The 18,082-nt window shown below is 36.8% G+C and overlaps 1 protein-coding gene across 4 annotated transcripts in view; it reads left to right on the top strand.

Moving 5' to 3' along the window:
* Positions 1 to 18,082, top strand: part of TENM1 (teneurin transmembrane protein 1) — a 1,080,468-nt gene that overhangs the window by 343,894 nt on the left and 718,492 nt on the right. For all 4 annotated transcript variants that reach the window (XM_063937256.1, XM_063937254.1, XM_063937255.1 and 1 more), the window contains one exon: positions 13,157 to 13,417. In XM_063937256.1, the coding sequence (XP_063793326.1) occupies positions 13,157 to 13,417 (261 nt within the window). The remainder of the gene's footprint in view (positions 1 to 13,156; positions 13,418 to 18,082) is intronic.

The raw sequence follows: 18,082 nt of genomic DNA, 5'->3' as shown, positions 1-18,082 counted from the left end.
AGATTTCTGATGCAGTTATTAATTTCAAGACCCTGCCTATCTGCCTGAAAGTAGGAACTCTTCACTCTGAACTGATATCATTCGTAATTATTCCAAAAGCTACGCATCCTTTAGTTCTGGGCCTTCCATGGCTCCATCTTCATAATCCACAGATTGACTGGAAAACTACACAAATCCTGGCATGGAGTCCTTTCTGTTTTGGTACCTGTCTTCAAAAGGTTCTTCCAACTCGAAGTTCCACTTCCAAGTCTCCTGATGCTCTGCCTCCTCAGTACCAAGAATTTACTGATGTCTTCAGTAAATCCTCCGCAGATATTCTTCCTCCTCATAGGGAGTGGGATTGTCCTAAAGATCTTATCCCAGGGAAGACTCCTCCTGGGGGGGACACCTACCCTCTGTCACTTCCAGACACCCACGCCATGGAGGAATATATTAAAGAAAACCTTGCCAAGGGTTTTATCCAGCCTTCCTATTCTCCAGCAGGCGCAGGCTTCTTCTTTGTGAAAAAGAAAGATGGTCGACTGCATCTGTGTATTGATTACAGTGGGCTCAATGACATTACAGTGAAGAATCGTATACGTCAATCACCGACTTGTTTGACCATGTCAGTGGAGCTACCACCTTTTTCAAATTAGATCTGAGGGGTGCATACAATCTCATCCATATCCGAAAGTGTGACGAGTGGAAAACCACGTTTAACACCTGTGATGGACATTATGAGTACCTCGTCATGCCTTTCGGACTCAACAATGCTCCAGCTGTATTTCAAAACGTTGTCAACAAAATCTTCCATGATATCCTCTACTGTCATGTTGTGGTCTATCTTAATGATATTCTCATCTTCGCTAATGATCTTAAGGAACATCACTACTGGGTGAAGGAAGTCCTGTCCTGTCTCCATGCCAATCATCGCTATTGCAAATTAGAGAATTGTGTCTTCAAAGTTAAGTCAACTCCATTTCTAGGATACATCATGTCTGGTTTCGGTCTAGAGATGGATCCTGAGAAATTCCAGGCTATCCGAGATTTGCCTATACCCACGTCACTTAAAGGTGTTCAAAGATTCCTCGGTTTTGTCAACTACTACAGGAGATTCATCCAAGGATTCTCTACCATCATGGCACTGGTCACCGCTCTCACATGGAAAGGTGCAAATCCCTCCAAGTGGTTAGAAGAGGCCACCCAAGCCTTCCACCTTCTCAAACAAAAGTTTGTCTCTCTCCAGTCCTGAAACAGCCAGATACCAACTTGCCTTTCACCTTGGAGGTGGATGCTTCATTGGTAGGAGTTGGTGCTGTTCTATCCCAAAGAGCAGATGATGGCCACTTGCATCCCTGTGGCTACTTCTCACAGAAGTTCCCTTCTGCTGAGTGCAATTATGCCATTGGCAATCAAGATCTTCTAGCAAACAAGCTCGCCCTAGAAGAGTGGAGATATTTACTTGATGGTGCCTCTCATACTATTACCATCCTAGCACACCACAAGAATCTCTTTTACCTGAAAGTTGCTCAATGTCTCATTTCTTGTCAAGCCGGGTGGGCACTCTTCTTTTCCAGGTTCAACTTTAAGCTCTCATTTTGTCCTGGGTCACAGAATTGTAAGGCTGATCCTCTTTACTGCTCCTGGGAGCAAGAAAATGAGTCTGAATCCACTGGTAAGTCTCCTATTATTGACCTATTGGCATTCTCCGCTGTGGGAGTAGACTCTATGCCTCTACCAGGGAAAAGCCTCGTAAAACCGGCTCTCAGAAAGAAGTTCTTGCAATGGGCACATTCTTCTCGCTTGGTCGGACATGCGGGTATTCAGAAAACTTTCGAGTTTGCTTCCAGATCATACTGGTGGCTGACCCTAAAGAAAGACATCACTGAGTTTATTGTATTCTACCCTAAGTGTGCCCAGCACAAGGTACCATGTCAGTCGCCTGATGAACAACAGTTGCCTTTGTCAATTCCTCACCATCCATGGACCCATTTACCAATGGACTTTATTACTAATCTCCCTGAGTGTAACAAGTTTAATACCATCTGGGTGGTAGTTGACCGGTTCACCAAGATGACACACTTCATCTCTCTTACCCATCTTCCATCAGCTTCCAGACTGGCTCAAGTCTTCATTCAAGAAATTTTTAGATTATATGGTCTACCCGAAGTAATTATATCCGATAGAGGAGTCCAGTTTGTAGCCAAATTCTGGCGAAGTCTGTGTTAGGCTCTCCAAGTCAAATTAAAGTTCTCCACTGCCTATCACCCCCAAACCAATGGGCAAACCGAGAGGGTGAATCAGGACTTGGAGGCCTTCCTCCGAATTTATGTATCCTTTTCACAAGATGACTGGGTTCATCTTCCCTGTGCCAAATGTTGTCACAACAACCAGTATCATTCTTCATCTTCTTCCATGCCTTTCTTTGCCAATTATGGGTTCCATCCCAAGGTCCCTGAGTTTCAACCGCTTCCAGCAACATTGGTACCTGCAGCTGATCTCACGCTTTGTCAGTTTTCCCAAAACTGAAAGACTATCTGGTCAGCTCTCTTAAAAGCTTCCTCAAGGTACAGGAAAAATTGTGGACAAGACGCGTAAGGCAATTCCTGCCCTCAAACCAAGGGTTTGTGTATGGCTGTTCACTAAAAATTTGAGGCTGAAGGTTCCAAGTATGAAGTTTGCTCCTCATTATATCGGGCCCTTCCAAATCGAACAACTCATCAACCCTGTTGCCTATAGACTCAATTTGCCTCCATTTCTAAAAGTTCCTAGGATAGTTCATATTTCTCTGCTCAAACCAGTGATCCTGAATCGATTTTACTCTGCACTTCCCACAGCACCCAAGGTTCAGACTCAATGTGTTGAGTATGAGGTAGCCAAGATTCTGGAATCTCACTTTCAGTACAGTCATCTCCAATACCTGATCGATTGGAAGGGCTATGGGCCTGAAAAACGTTCCTGGATAAATGCTCCAGATATTCATGTTCATAAGTTGGTCCAGGCTTTCCATGCCAGAATTACCAATAAGCCTAAGAGCTATCCTGGGGCCACCCCTAAAGGAGGGTGGGTGTTGTCCTGATTTGGGTAATCAGTCACACATTTTTACCTTCTAAGTGCCTCCTGTGCAATCTGCATGCAGCGCGCTGTACAGCATCGCTTCAGTCTGCCCTCAGCGATCCCAGCAGCACTGTGATGACAACTTCACAGCATGTTCCACCTGTTTCCATTGATGGCGTCTCCTGTCCTCCGTGGCCTCCGCCGCCATTACTACAGGTTTCCACATGCTAAGTATAAACAGACTTTCCCTCCCAGAACCAACTATTGGCGCATATATGTTTGGTCTTATCACATGACTCTCCATAGCCTATCCGCTGTGCTCTGGACTCTGCCTGATTTCTCAGCCAATACCTGCTTCCCAGCTGGTATAAAGCTCCTGCATCAAAGCTGCCTAATCATCAGTGCTTTGGTTGTCTATCTCATTGTCAGATGTCTCTCCTGTCAGTGGATGTTCCTGCTTGCAGTTTCTAGGTATTCCAACTCCTGTGACCTCACTCCACTTAAAGAGACCTGCACCAGTGTCCACCATGCGGTGGTGCCTGACTCCAGTGGTGTTCCTACATCACTCTTAGTGATCTGCAATGATTCATCATCGGCTTCCAGCTTTCAGTGGTGTTCCAGTATCACTTCCAGCTGTGTTCCACTATCACTCCCAGCTCTTGTTGGTATATCAACATCGCTCTCCGTGATCTGTAATAATTCCTCACCATCTTCCAGCGGTGTTCCAGTATCACTTCCAGCCCTCAGTGGTGTCCTGAATTACCTTCAGCTCTCTGTGGTGTAGCGGCATCGCTCTCAACCACCATAGGTGTTCCTACATCGATCCACAGTTCACCATTGGTGCTCTCACCATCGGACTCTCTCAACATCGGTGAGTTCCACTGCAACTTGCACCCTGGGCCGGTTCTGTCTGGCATTCCCGGCAGTTCTTCTGTGTTCATCTCAACTCCTATGCATCATTACCATTTCCAGATTCCAGCGTGTCACCTGCTGGTCAGTACCTGCTCTTTCGCTACTTCAGTGGTTAGCTGTGGTAAATGGACTTATTATCTCCGGGTCTTACAGAGACTTTGCTTATCCTGTCTGCATTGCCACAGTATATTATAACCATTGCTCCTAAGGAACTGTACTGCCATCTGTGTCTGCACATTCTATTGTTGAGCTTACCATTCTGCTGAATTGCCAAAGTGTTTATGAACTGAGTGTTTAATAAACAAACTTTATCTTTTACTTTGTTGTCATGGTCACGCCTTCAGACATTGGTGCTAAGGTTCCTTGCATGTCCAAGAATCCTATATTACCTTGCTGGTTCAATTACACATCAGACCCTATGCATGAGGCTTCCCCCAGTCAGCCTCAGACCTCAGGTGTGACAACCCCAAGTTACCTCCTACAGACATACTGTATTTTATACTATTTTTCAATTGTAAAAAATTAAATTACGATTTCTTCCTTGTTCATTGGTTGCCTGCCTTATTACTTAAGAGATACAACATGCCGCTGATAACAACAGAAGTCTCTTTAATTTGATTGAATGTTTACAGAAAAGTAAACAGAGCTTTTTGCTTCTGTCCATAGACAATGAAAAGGCATTTGTTTGCCTTCCGAAGCTATATCTTCAAACACATTTTTGTGAAATTTGGCTTCAATGGGATTACACTGAACTCAGTTTTTGCCCTATTCACAAATCCCACAGCCAGGGTGTTCAGCAATGGTTCTATATTGGAAGATTTCTCAATATAAAATGGCACTAGACAGGAATGCCTCCTTTCACTTTTGATGTATGTACTTGCAATAAAACCATTGGTTTGTATGGCTAGAAATGCTACATCTTTTGCATGTGTTTCAGTAGCTTCCTCTATACATAAAATACTGTATGTTTGTTCACAGATGATATATTGCTATTTGTAATGGACCCAGAATTGTGCATTCCTGTATTGCATGATATTATAGATTGGTTTAGTGCATCTTCTTTATATAAGCGTAACACCTCAAAAAGAGGCTTAGCCTTTAACATTATAGGGAATTATTTTCATAGACTTAAAATTACCTTTAACTCTAATTGGAAACATATCATCTTATGTATCTGGGTATCAACATTACTAAATATAAGGTTGACACGGCCAAAGTTAATTTTGAACCACTCCTCAGACTGCTGAATGCTATATTAAAGTGTTGGTCAGGGATTCAGATGTCTTGGTTAGGAAGGCTTATGGCTTTTAAAATGTCTGTACTTCCAAAACTGATATATTTATTTTGTACAATACAGTACCTTACATAACGGCAAGATGCTATTTGGACTCTGTACATGTTATTCTTAAAATATATATGGAATAGTAAGCCTCCATGTTTGGCATATTCAAGATTGACTAAGTCCAAAACATACCTGGCAGTCCCAAATTTGCCAGACTATAAAGTGGCTGTTTAGTGGCTCACCTTAACGACTTGTTGATATCACCTGGTATAAAACCATAGGTCAATGCAGAAAAAGTATTGGTTCATCATCATTTTCTACATAACTTGTTATGGACCCCTATACAGATGCATCCCGTAAATGCTTACACTCCCCCAAGCTATTCTTGACTCTCTTAAAGCATGGGATAAATTATTGTCTTAAGCAAGGTGATAATTTTGCATCCAGTAATATGTTATTAGGAGCACTTTCTAGGTTGATTCCTGATATTAACCTTAACTTATGGAGTAATAAGAAAATTAATCAGATTGCAGCTGTGTTGCAGGGATGTTCAGTTATTCCTTTTGCTATACTACAAGATCTACCTACTATCTGCCCATACTGTAGGTAAATATATTACTTTTACTGTATGTGTATTTATTACTGGATATCAACTATGTTAAAGACACAGGGCTCTCTTGGTCCTCTGCCATCAGATTTAAGAACATGGATTGCTAAAGGTTCTACTAATCATTCTACTGGCTTTCAGTATTCTCATTTATTGAGTTCAAAACCAGATGATAAATCTAAAACACAATTACAGAGGGAAGATGATGTTCATACCACACTTATGTCTAAACTTTGGGAAACAATATATCTTAATGTGCACTTTATATCATAATCATATAGAGCTACAATTTAAATTGCTTCATAGATTATACCTCACACAAATAAAAATACATAAGATGTGGCCATCACAATCTAAATTTTGTTGGAGGAATTGTTCAGCTATGGGCAACATACAGTATTTCGTATTTTTTGGCAATGCCAAAGGTATTTAAGCTAATTTCAAAAGTTATAGACCATACAAAAAAAACCTCCCCTCTAATTGCCTTGCTACAAGTCTATCCTTTAGAAATACTGAAAAAACATTATTATGTACTGTGTTAGGTCAAATGCTGATAGCTACTAAAAGTTCAATAGCACAATTTTGGTAGACCCTTACTGCCCCCAATAAATAAATAAGTGGTCACAAAGGATAGACACTCCTTATTACTCCTACATCACCAACATCCAGGGATTTTTAAAAATGCTTAGTATATGGGGCATACATTTCCTGTTGATTGAGGTCAAAGAATATGGTTAACTGTATCCATAATAAAGAAAAAAGTGGCTGCCCAAACAGAACACTAGGTGAATACTTAAAAAAAGATGGTGTGAGGTCAAAGGTGCAATTTGGTAAATTTTGGGGGAAATATTCATAAATATATAAACCAAGAGAGATCACACTTATATCCAGATATGAAAGTGCTCAAGATGCAATTTTACAATTTGTCCTAATTTCCACTTGAAGACATGAAACAACAAAATGTACAAACAGAAAGAACAATCTGTAATAAGGTCTCTTGAGGGCATAAAAAACACACCCTGTCTTTTTGACTGATGGTCAAAAGTGATGTGGAAGATCTGTCTCCAAATGAGAAATGTTGAATCAATCTCTGTAAAAAACTGATTTAGGGAATGCGTACCCCACTCACATCCATAGTAATCTGTCTGGACACATAAAGGTTTCTTTGACCCATCTTCAAAATGATTAGCCACACATATCCATGGTCATAATAATGCCAATGTGGTGTGGGGAACTTCTGGGATGGGCCTTGTCCAAGTCTTATTTATTACCAATTATTTATATAGTGCACACATGTTCCACAGCACTTTACAAAGAATATTTGCCAGTCCCTGCCCCAGTGTATCTTACAATCTATATTCCCTACCACATGTACTGTACATGCGCACTCATTCATGCTAGGGCTAATACTTTTGTTGGGAACCAATTAACCTACCAGAATATTTTTGGATTGTGGGAGGAAACTGGAGTACCCAGAGGAAAACCATGCAAGCATGAAGAGAATATATAAACTCCACATAGTTAGGGTGATGGTGGAAACAAGCTCATATCCTCAGTGCTGTGAGGCAGAAATACTAATCATTATACCATCTCTGCTTCCCTATAACATGGGTAAGATGAAATAAACCAATGTGAAGTACTGTACTACCTATAGTTAAGGGCACTGCCAACATATAAATCAAGATGGATTCTGGTGCAATTACCATGAGGTCACAAACTAATACAATGGCATACCTCACTTACATAATAAAATTCAGGATTCCTCATGTAAAGGTATCTATATACACAAAATAAGTGATGTGTATTGTAATAAACAGCATACCAAACTCAAATATGATGAAACAGCGTCCCTCATGTAGAGGTATATTTAGAGAAAATCCATTTATTATTTAGACATCCAATAATGGTAGATTAAAACTATGGCACAGGAATGTTGTCCTTTTGATATGTATATATATATATATATATATATATATATTAGGAACAAACTGGCGGCACTCCCGGGTTTTCTGAATCAAAAATGTGTATTAGTCAAATCACATCAATTCCAATGTTTCAGGGCTTAGCGCCCCTTTGTCAAAGCGTGATCATCATGTCTTGACAAAAGGGCACTAAGCTCCTAAATGTTGGAATTGATGTGATTTGACCAATACACGTTTTTGATTCACAAGACCTGGGAGTGTCGCCAGTTTGTTCCTATTCTGTAATACCATTATCCATGGAGGGCACCGGGGCATGTTGCTAATATGCTTAAGGAGTTCCAGACCCTATACCACTATATATATATATATATATATATATATATATATATATATAAAATAAAAACAAATAAGATCTAGGAAAAAACATCCACAGTCTAGCATGAGAAGCATCAAAATTGGGATGTACAAAAAGAGACTGGATCTGACAACCAGAAGAGTGTGAAAATGGTACCTCAAAGTCCAAAGATGTGGATTTCCACATATGGCTTCAACTTTCATTTACCAACATGTTTTGATCTCCAAAAGATCTTTTTCAAGGTGTTTAAGATGAAAAAAGACCTACTCAACTACTCTCTTTTTTTTTGCAAATGACTGAAATTTGCACTTAGACAATAAATGCTGCTTATTCACTCATTAAAATGATTAAGGGGCCTTTCACACCCTTTTCACATTATTTTAGTATCACCTGAATGTATTAAAGGGCATTTGGAGCAATGTTCATGAAAAATTGCTCTAAACCCTTTAATTGTAATATTTTTAGTAACCCACATCGTATTTCCCATACTTATAATGGGAAATGCGATGTGGCAGAATTTACTAAAGAAACCTGAAAAAAAAACTGCAGTGTGCCCTGTGATAATGTTGCCTGCTCAGGCTGGCGAGATCACAGGGCAGAACTGCGATAAGCATCCTTTGCCCTGATTTCTCTGCTCCCTAGCAGAGAAAGCTGAGCGGGGACCAGGCTCCAGTGATTAGCTATGTGTGTCCGATGGACACACAAGCTGATCACAGTGTAAAAAAAATAAAAAAGTTAAAAAATAAATAAAACATACTTACCAGTCCCAGGAGTCAGTGTCCACTGTTCATGTGCAGGCTGCTGAGCGCTGGGTTCTCCATAAGCTGCGCTGTGACCCCGGGTGGAGTAAAATGATGCTCACTTTACAGCATCGGGGGTCACAGCACAGAAGAAGGACCCGGCGCCCGGCAGCCTTCTGGAAGCAGTGGACACCGTCTTCTGTGACTGATAAGCATAAACTAGCTCTATTCCTGCATGCGATAATTGATACATCCCTGCGATGTACTCAATTATTTCAGTGTGAGTTTGGTCTAGTTTATCACCTGTTATCCACATCATTAGATGTGGATGGTGATAAATAGACCCCTAAGTGTCTTGGTTATTGCTGTATAACTAATTATTTACCAGCAACCCAAGAGGATATCCGTACATCTAATTACAGTACATGCAATGCTTGTGATGTTTGATTATTAATGTTAGAATGTAGATGAATTTTATTGTATGGGCTCTGAGATAGCAGAAGGATCATTCAAAGATAGTAAATACATGTTACATTTGTATCAGTGATTACCTCTATTAATAATCTATCCAATTCCTCATCTTTTCATTATGGTTTATAATATTTCCATTTAAATAAGAAAAAAAAAACGAAAAAACTTTTTCTGGTTTCTACAGTCCTGATATACCTTTAATTCTATCTAGTGTCTCCTGCATCTTGTATCTTATTATTTTCATATAAAGCACCAACACCCCTCAGTGTTTGTTCTTTATATTTCTTTCTAAACTGAGTGAAATAGGGAATATCTATGGCCCAGTAGTCAATGTCATTGTATCAGGACTCTATAATAGCGGAAAAAAAACTAAACAATATTTTGATATGATTGAATTCATCAAATGTATTTCATAAATGGAAAACATTTGCTCACACAGTATTTAAAACTATACTGTTTCTGTTGTCTATTATCTTTACACATTTCATTTTCTTTAGCAGTGCAAAGAGATCTACCAGTTTTCAGCCACCCTCTTAACTAATTTAAATAACCAACACAAGGAAACATTTTTAAATAAAGACTTAACCTGCAGAATTCATTGTTATGAATAACAAATACATAATTGCATTATAGTATTTTTATATTTTGTAACTATAATAATGATTTGTTTTTAAAGACAAACATTTAAGAAATGTCCTCCTTTGTTTAGCTCAAGCAATACTAAGACACAATTTGTTTTAAACATAAGCAACGTTGTAGAGTTATAGTACATTTAAGTCGGTCTTAAAGGGCAAGTATCATATAAGTTTCAGAGATTGGTATAGCTATATGGAGGAAAGTATACAGTGTGTCAGAGATGATCTATTTAGGTTACATGCTATACATAATATAGTGCTCTCATAATTATGCAATTCAAATTTGAGAAATTCTTGGGACATATATTTTGGCATACTGTATATTGGGACTTTCTTTCAAGTCCCAAAATAAGTAAACATTATAAAGTATCTTTTTTTATCCTGATAAATTGTTTAAATCATGGCAAAATTATGTGAGTTAATTAGTTGAGGCTTATACTTAGTGTATAAATACTTTTAGTATGTTCTAGTTTTTTCAGAAGCACATTAATGAAACACTAGATTGGATGTACCACAAGAATGATGAATGTTATAAAAATGTACAGTAATTGTAAAATAAAACATTGATCTTCTTGTTTACTTTTTCAATGTATATTTTATGATTATCTATTGATATCAATTTTAAATCTTTTTAGAGATAAAACAGGTTTATTGCTGCATAAGAAAGACTGGAAGCAACTAACTTAGTCTTACAGAGTCAGTGGAAAGTTACAACTATAAATGTTTTAATTAATGTCTTTAAAAGAGACAGGAAATGACAATGATAGACTGGAAAAAAAATTCTGATTCATAATCTAAACACAGAAACTTAAAAGGAAGCCCTACCCAGTGTATGAATGCTTTTAGTCTTCGTTGTATTCATATTTGTTAACGATGCTTGATTCATTTACGTTTGAACTGTAGAAGACAGTGGAAATGAATTTAGCACATAAGACACACAGAAGCTTAGTATCAGTTGAGTTATAATGTCTGATTTTGTACGCATGTTGAACTATGCCATAATTTTCCAATTTAATATTCTCTGCTGTAAAATGCAAGCAATTTATATTAGTTAGAGGCATACCAAGAATGAATCTGTCATAGTTAAAACTGAAATTATGTTACTTAATTATGCCCTGTGAATAGTATTTTTAAGATAAAATATAATTTTTGCATAAAACATGTGTCCCACGTAGCACTGTATATTTTTCTTAATATATCTACAGAAGTCATAATAAGATATCACTCAGTCTCTGGTAAGAAAGTTTTATATTTGCTTACACAAGAATTTATGTATGTAAAAAAAGAATACATTTATTAAAGGGGTTGTCTAATATTAAAATTGTTTCAGTTTCACTCACCTTCCTCATGGCTATCTTCATAACCAGGTTTCCACTGCTGGAAACCATGGAGAATCTTTTCTCTGTCAACCTCTTTCTTACTAATAGCAGAGAGCCTGCAGACACCACTAATAATGAGTACTGTTCAAGATGAGCCAGGCAGGAGCTGGTTCTTCCCAATGGCAATGATCCCCTGGTTGGTTACCTTGTGGAACTGGTAGCCTAGGGGTGTATACAAGTACTGTACTGTTTATTCCCAAAATGTACTTTTAATACCAATGGCTGCTGTACCCTTGACATAGGATTCATTCAGATGTCTGTCCCACGTTACTACAGCATACAGTAAATTATATTTAAAGGCATTAACTTCTTCAATATTTTATGGTATAGCCAAAAAAAGCTCACATGTAAACAGCAATTGCATCATTCTGGATAAATGATCGTTACTTGGATACACACAGTACACCAGCATAATAATCACTGATGTTTCCTGCAGAACAGAAAGGATCTGGTTCTCTATTGAGTTGCACTGGCTGAGCAAGCTTGTACTGCAGTAAAATTGAGTACAGTAGGTTAGCCACAATTTTGCTTCCTCTCTAAATGGGGATCTTCGGTTAAAGGATTACCTATTGATATAGCTAATGCATAGAATGATATATTAAGCAGTTTTCTTGAAAATTGGACATACCAATTATGAAATTAATTTTGATACTGCTGTAAGATAATTTTATTCCAAAACACAAATTCCGAACTCTTCAATCTGTAGTATCGTAATCTGCCTTTTACATTCTATATAGTGTGAGTGAATGACTTGCATGTTGCTTCTTTAAGACTTTATTCTTGCCATGTACTGTATATATACAAAAGTTGTTTTAGATTTTTTTATTTAACAAACCATTGAAAAAGCAGAATGAGTATTGCTTATGCCAGCCAGGATCAGAAAACAACAGGAATTAAATGTGCAGTAAGCTTGTGTTGCAGTATAATAATGTTAGTGAGTGTAATCATAGAAATTACTATTAATAATAGTAATAAAACTGTAAAAATTGATCACCTTTGAATGTGTTCAACATTGCATGGTATGATAATAAAACATTTTATTATTTGGTATTAAGCCAATTGCATTTTTACTGTACTGAATGTTTATGCAAAAGGACATTATTATTGTTGTTATTATTGTTATTGTTATTATTATTATTATTATTATTATTATTACATTTTATTTATAAGGTGCCACAAGTGTTTTGCAGCACCGTTTATATGACGTGCAACATAATGTAATAATTTGTTAAGGTACTACAGATGAACAGGTAAAAAAGTGTTAAATTGCAAACTTTCAAAAAACCATGTATCTCATATTAATAATAATAATAATAATAATAATAATTAATAATAACAATAATAATGAACCTCATTTTGTATTCTCTGGAGAATTTGCTATAAATCTTACATGAATAATCTGCAAAATAAATCTAAATAAATATGACTAATCTAGGTGACAATCTGCAGTACACAACCCAATTTGTATTTTTTAATGAAAAGATATATAACTTAATTCATATTATTTACAACTTGTAAATTAGGAAAACACTACATTTGATGACCCTTATAACAGGTTGTGAATATTTTAATTGGAACGTCAAATTTCTTCTTTTGGTACATTTGACCTAGGAGAAATGTTAAATTGTGTAGGCATTTAATTTTATAAAACCAGGATGTTCTCATTGTTATACTCCAGGTTTCTTTTTATACACTAATTACAATACCCTTAGTTTAATTTTGAAACCTTTCAAACACCAAATGACCTATCCATAAAAACAAAACTAACAATTTTGTTTAGCTCCATCATTTCAGTTTCATCTTTTCCATTTTTTCAGAGATGGAATATTGTGAGTCTCCACACATTTTATGCTCTGGCTACCAGACCAATATACACAACGCTGCACAGCATAACTACCCACTAGAGGTGGGTTCTGATGCGGATACGGAGACCGAAGGAGCAACTTCACCAGAACATGCCCTGAGGATGTGGATGAGAGAGATTAAATCAGAGCACAGTTCCTGCTTGTCAAGTAGAGCCAACTCTGCACTGTCGCTAACTGATACTGACCATGAGAGGAAGTCTGATGGGGAGAATGGTAATATACCAAATATACATTTTTATATGAAATTTGAATATGGTAGAAAGAAAACAAATAACTACATATTTTTTTACAGTCCAGAGTAACAGCATCAGGTTGTCAGTTAGACATTTTAGTTGGGGCTATGATACCTTGAAACATTATTTAATGAAAATGTACTTGAAAGCATCCAATTTTCTGAAATAATAGTTCTGTAAAAAATTAGTAGAATGCTCATAAATTGTACATTCATTACATCACATAAGTGAAAATCATTGGCCTAGTGCATTTTATGTGTACTTATGAATGTATTATTTTCTACATATATCACCCTATTTTTTACTGCCAGACAACAATTTGACTTCGCTTTGCATTACTGTAAATGTAGACTGTCACTCAGAATTCATAATTTTATTTAGTGTGACTTAGAAATAAATTGCAATGATAATGGACTCAATGTACTATTTATGAAAGGTCTACTGTTAAAGGTGGCACCGAACAGCAAATTTTCAATGCTGCTATTTATAGGGATGTTTTCATTAGATTACGCACTTAATTCCAGATCATTAAGCTAAGAATAGTGAGAATTTTTCATTAATTACTTTAGTAACATTAGCTAAAATGAAAATTGAAGGAAGGAAAGAAAACTATAGTAGTGAGACTTTTCTACTCGCACATATTAGAAGGTGACATCTGCAAAACCAATGTAACTGAGACTGGATTATATTGTGTGTGGCTATGAGAGATACAGCACCAACTATGACATTTATGAATGTATTTCCCAATAGTCATAAAATTTAAGCTTTAAAGTCAGTTACAATTGCAGTCTAGAGATGTGTTTCCATTTGTTCTTTTTTACTCATTTTAAAAAATCATTTTCTTGTGATTTTCTTTTGTTTCCCATTGTGTAATACAAGTTGTATTATATGAAATTATTATGATATATTCAATCAGTAGCTGTCAACTCTTTGTTGTTCTCATTAGTGGGTCAACCACTGTAAATTAAGATTGTCATATTTTATATTTCTTATTTAAAATAAAAATGGTCTATATACTATAACCTGTCAGTAGTTTCCATCACCTTGATCTCATTTTCTGGACTTGGTCTAATTCTATTCTATTACCATGTTAGCTACAATTCCAGTCTTTTTCAAGACTAGATTACCAGACTGCCATCTCCCTTGCACAAATCTTCCACATTGGAGCCATATATACCCATGTGACCATTCCATGGGTATATATGGGTATATATGGCCCCACTGTGGAAGATTTGTGCAAGGGAGATGGCAGTCTTGTAATGTGGTCTTGAAAAAGTCTCTGAGGTGAGCCAAAACGTTGACCATGACCCTGTGAGTATGTGCTGTTGGAATTAAACACACTTTTCACTTTGGAGAAGCCTGGTGAGTGCATTCTTTTACAAAGTATATGTTTGGGACTATGTCTGGATCTGACCTGTCTCTGGATTATGCACCCCAGTAGTTGTGACTTTGAATATGCGAGAGCAGCTTTTCACTTTGACTATATATATATATATATATTTTTTTATTTTTTATTTTTTTTATCTGATTGCCACTTTTATGTGACATAGCGATAGAACACAATGGGACGGATGTAATGACGTCCTAGTTCGGTGGCTGTGTAGAATGCTGGCTGAACTCGGACTTTTAAGGCAAAACTATTCTTTGTAAGTGATTGACCCTTTAAAAACATCCAAATTCGTCCAGCATCCCACACGGCCACCAAACTCGGGCATCATTACATCTTGCCCAATAGCTTGTTCTATTAATTTGAACAATAATGGTAACTACTGCTCATAGAGTCTATCCTCTACATACAATAGGGCAGTGTGACAATGTAAGTAAATGGAGGCACTTAGCATTGACTAATGTCAGGAGTAGGTATCCCATTACTGCAGAAAATGTATCGAAAGCTACTATCAACTTCATACAATACAATTACTCAGGTGTCAAACAAACCTCTTTATGTAGCAAAAATGTAAGCATTCAACTTATTAAACTGTTATAGACCTTTTATTTCACATTAGAGTGAATGGTCTGAGCCAGGTTTTATTTGAGGCTGGTAATAATCTTCACACACAGTACATAGCCAAACCACAGTACTTGTCTGTCAAAAAAACTGTTACTGTTTTCAGGAGTATATGGAGATTTACATATTTTGACATTTCAACCATTTCAATATTACATCAGTGTCGACATGCCCAATGAATGTCAACATGTTTAACGTAGACATAATAAACCTAACCTTAGAAATTATACTAATTTATTAACTAATGCCCATTACAGAGACTCTGATTCTGGTAGTTAATTATATGCATTTAAGCTTCAGCAGACAATATATTTTTATGTTATGGTAATGTTTAATTAATAAGTGTGAAAATAAGAATTTCCACCTAGGATGCATGTGTAAAATAGATTCTATAAATTTTATTTATAGCCAATTATGGAAGTAATAAGGCATTATTGTGTACATTAAACATTACAAAATATATTAATATATGAATGATATTAGACATATTTAATGTGTTTCCATGGAAACTAGAAGGAGATAAGAAAATGAATATTTTTAGTCTATACATAAGATTAAAATGTATAAAGTGTGAACTGAAACAATATGCCTGCCAATCATTTTTCTGGTATCCTATAGCTTGCACCTCTGCATCGTTTTTATATTTATAGAAACATGTTTATAGAAAACTCATTAGAATATTTTAAGATGTTGTATTTGTACTAAGAGGTAGTGATTTATTAAAATGGTTTTAGCTACAGCCTACAGTTTACATGTATAGCATGACAGCTAAAGTACAGTTTGATATTTATATATGATTTCTTCTTTTGCAATATTCTATTACTGCATTATAATGTGGTTTGTTTTAAAGGGTTAAGAAATATACAATAACGACATATATATATATATATATATATATATATATATATATATATACAGAAAGGTTTTAATTTTTGAGACTTTGTGATAGTGTAGGACCTGCATGAAAGTGGGGTACCTTGGCGAGCGGTATGCAGGCTTCCGTGCATTGGCCAATTCCCTAACTAAACCTCCATCATTTATTTATTGATGTTGTGAGGATAAGTGAGCTTGCTATGGTGAGTGCTGAACTTTCTGTTTGTATATATTTGGGTTGGTGGCCATGGGCTGCATGCACCCCACCCTATGAGTGGTGAGTGCAGATATTGCACCCCGCCTCTGTGGTTTTCTAGATTTGTTTGTATAGATATATATATATATATATATAAACAGAGAAGAATAGGCTGCACTCAGCGTCTTGATCAAAAATAAAAAAGTGTATTTAAAACACCATCTTAATCCAACGTTTCGGGACACGTAGGTCCCCTTGTCAAGGTGTATATATATATATATAGTAGAGGAAATAAGGCGTCACTCCACAGACTTGAAAAATGATTAAATTAATAAAGGACTTAATTTAATCCTTTTTCAAGCCTGTGGAGTGACGCCTTATTTCCTCTACTATATTGGACTTCTTTAAGTTCTAAGGAGGGCACCCCAGCAAGTTACCTGTGTTGTACAAATTGATGAGTGCTGGACTACCTGTTCTATATATTTATATATATATATATATATATATATCCATATATAGTATATATATTGTCTGTATATATACTATGTGTATACGTATATATAAATATCTATATTTATATAAAGTTTAATGTGTGTGTCTGTGTCACCCTTGACTCTACCATTTCCTTCTGCTCCCCAATACAGTGTGGGATACCTCACCTCTGATCACATGTATACTGGCATTTATTAATGCCATGTGAATGCAGATTTAAACAAATGACAGCTCTCCTGATCACAGCTTTCCTTTGCGGTGTATGGACTTCCAGGCTTATGACCAGGGAGTCGTCCTGTGCATGTGTGGCCATCAGATAGTACATGCATGAGCCGCAGGGGACATTAGGAGGAATTCAGTTGGATTACTTTTGAATAGTCATTGCCACCTATAGATGGCATTACCTATTAGGTCCAAGCTCCTGAAGGTTTTGGTCTCCAAAGCATGGTGCTGACAGGAAATGTGGCCAAACCCACAGTCTTTTTTACAATCCTACTGTATCCACCTCCACAATATTTATAGAATAAAGTCATTCCTTATACTGGATGCTGACAAAAATATTCATGCCTTCAATATTTCCTGCCTCAATTACTGTTATCTGCTGCTTTCTGGCATCCTTACTCCCACTTTAGCCTTCCCCAGTGTTTCCTCAACTCTTCCACCCACCTTATTTTCCTCTGTTGTAATTATACTTGTGCCCCTCTCTGTAAATCACTTCAATGTTTCCCTTTTCCACTCTGAAATAAATTCAAATTACTATCACCTACAAAGTGGTAAACCTTACCACTACTCCCTACATATCCTTCCTCACATACACATACTCCTCCCTGTTTTGCTAATTGCTGCCAACTTACCTCCTCCCTGATCCCCACTTCCCACTCAGGCATTCAGAATTTCTCTCTGGCTGATCCTTATTATCTAAAACTATTTTTTTTTCACTGTAGCTTAGCACATCTCCTCCTAATTCTGCAGTCTCTAGCCTCTCCTTTCCATTGTGTCCACCCCATTGTGTCCACCCATCTCCCTTTATAATGTAGATTGTAAGCTTGTTTGAACAGGGCCCTATTCCCTTTGTT

Source organism: Pseudophryne corroboree, chromosome 8 (assembly GCF_028390025.1).
Source record: "Pseudophryne corroboree isolate aPseCor3 chromosome 8, aPseCor3.hap2, whole genome shotgun sequence".
Classification (NCBI taxonomy): domain Eukaryota; kingdom Metazoa; phylum Chordata; class Amphibia; order Anura; family Myobatrachidae; genus Pseudophryne; species Pseudophryne corroboree.
The sequence above is the reverse complement of the archived record's forward strand: the minus strand, read 5'-3'. Positions and strand labels throughout refer to the sequence as shown.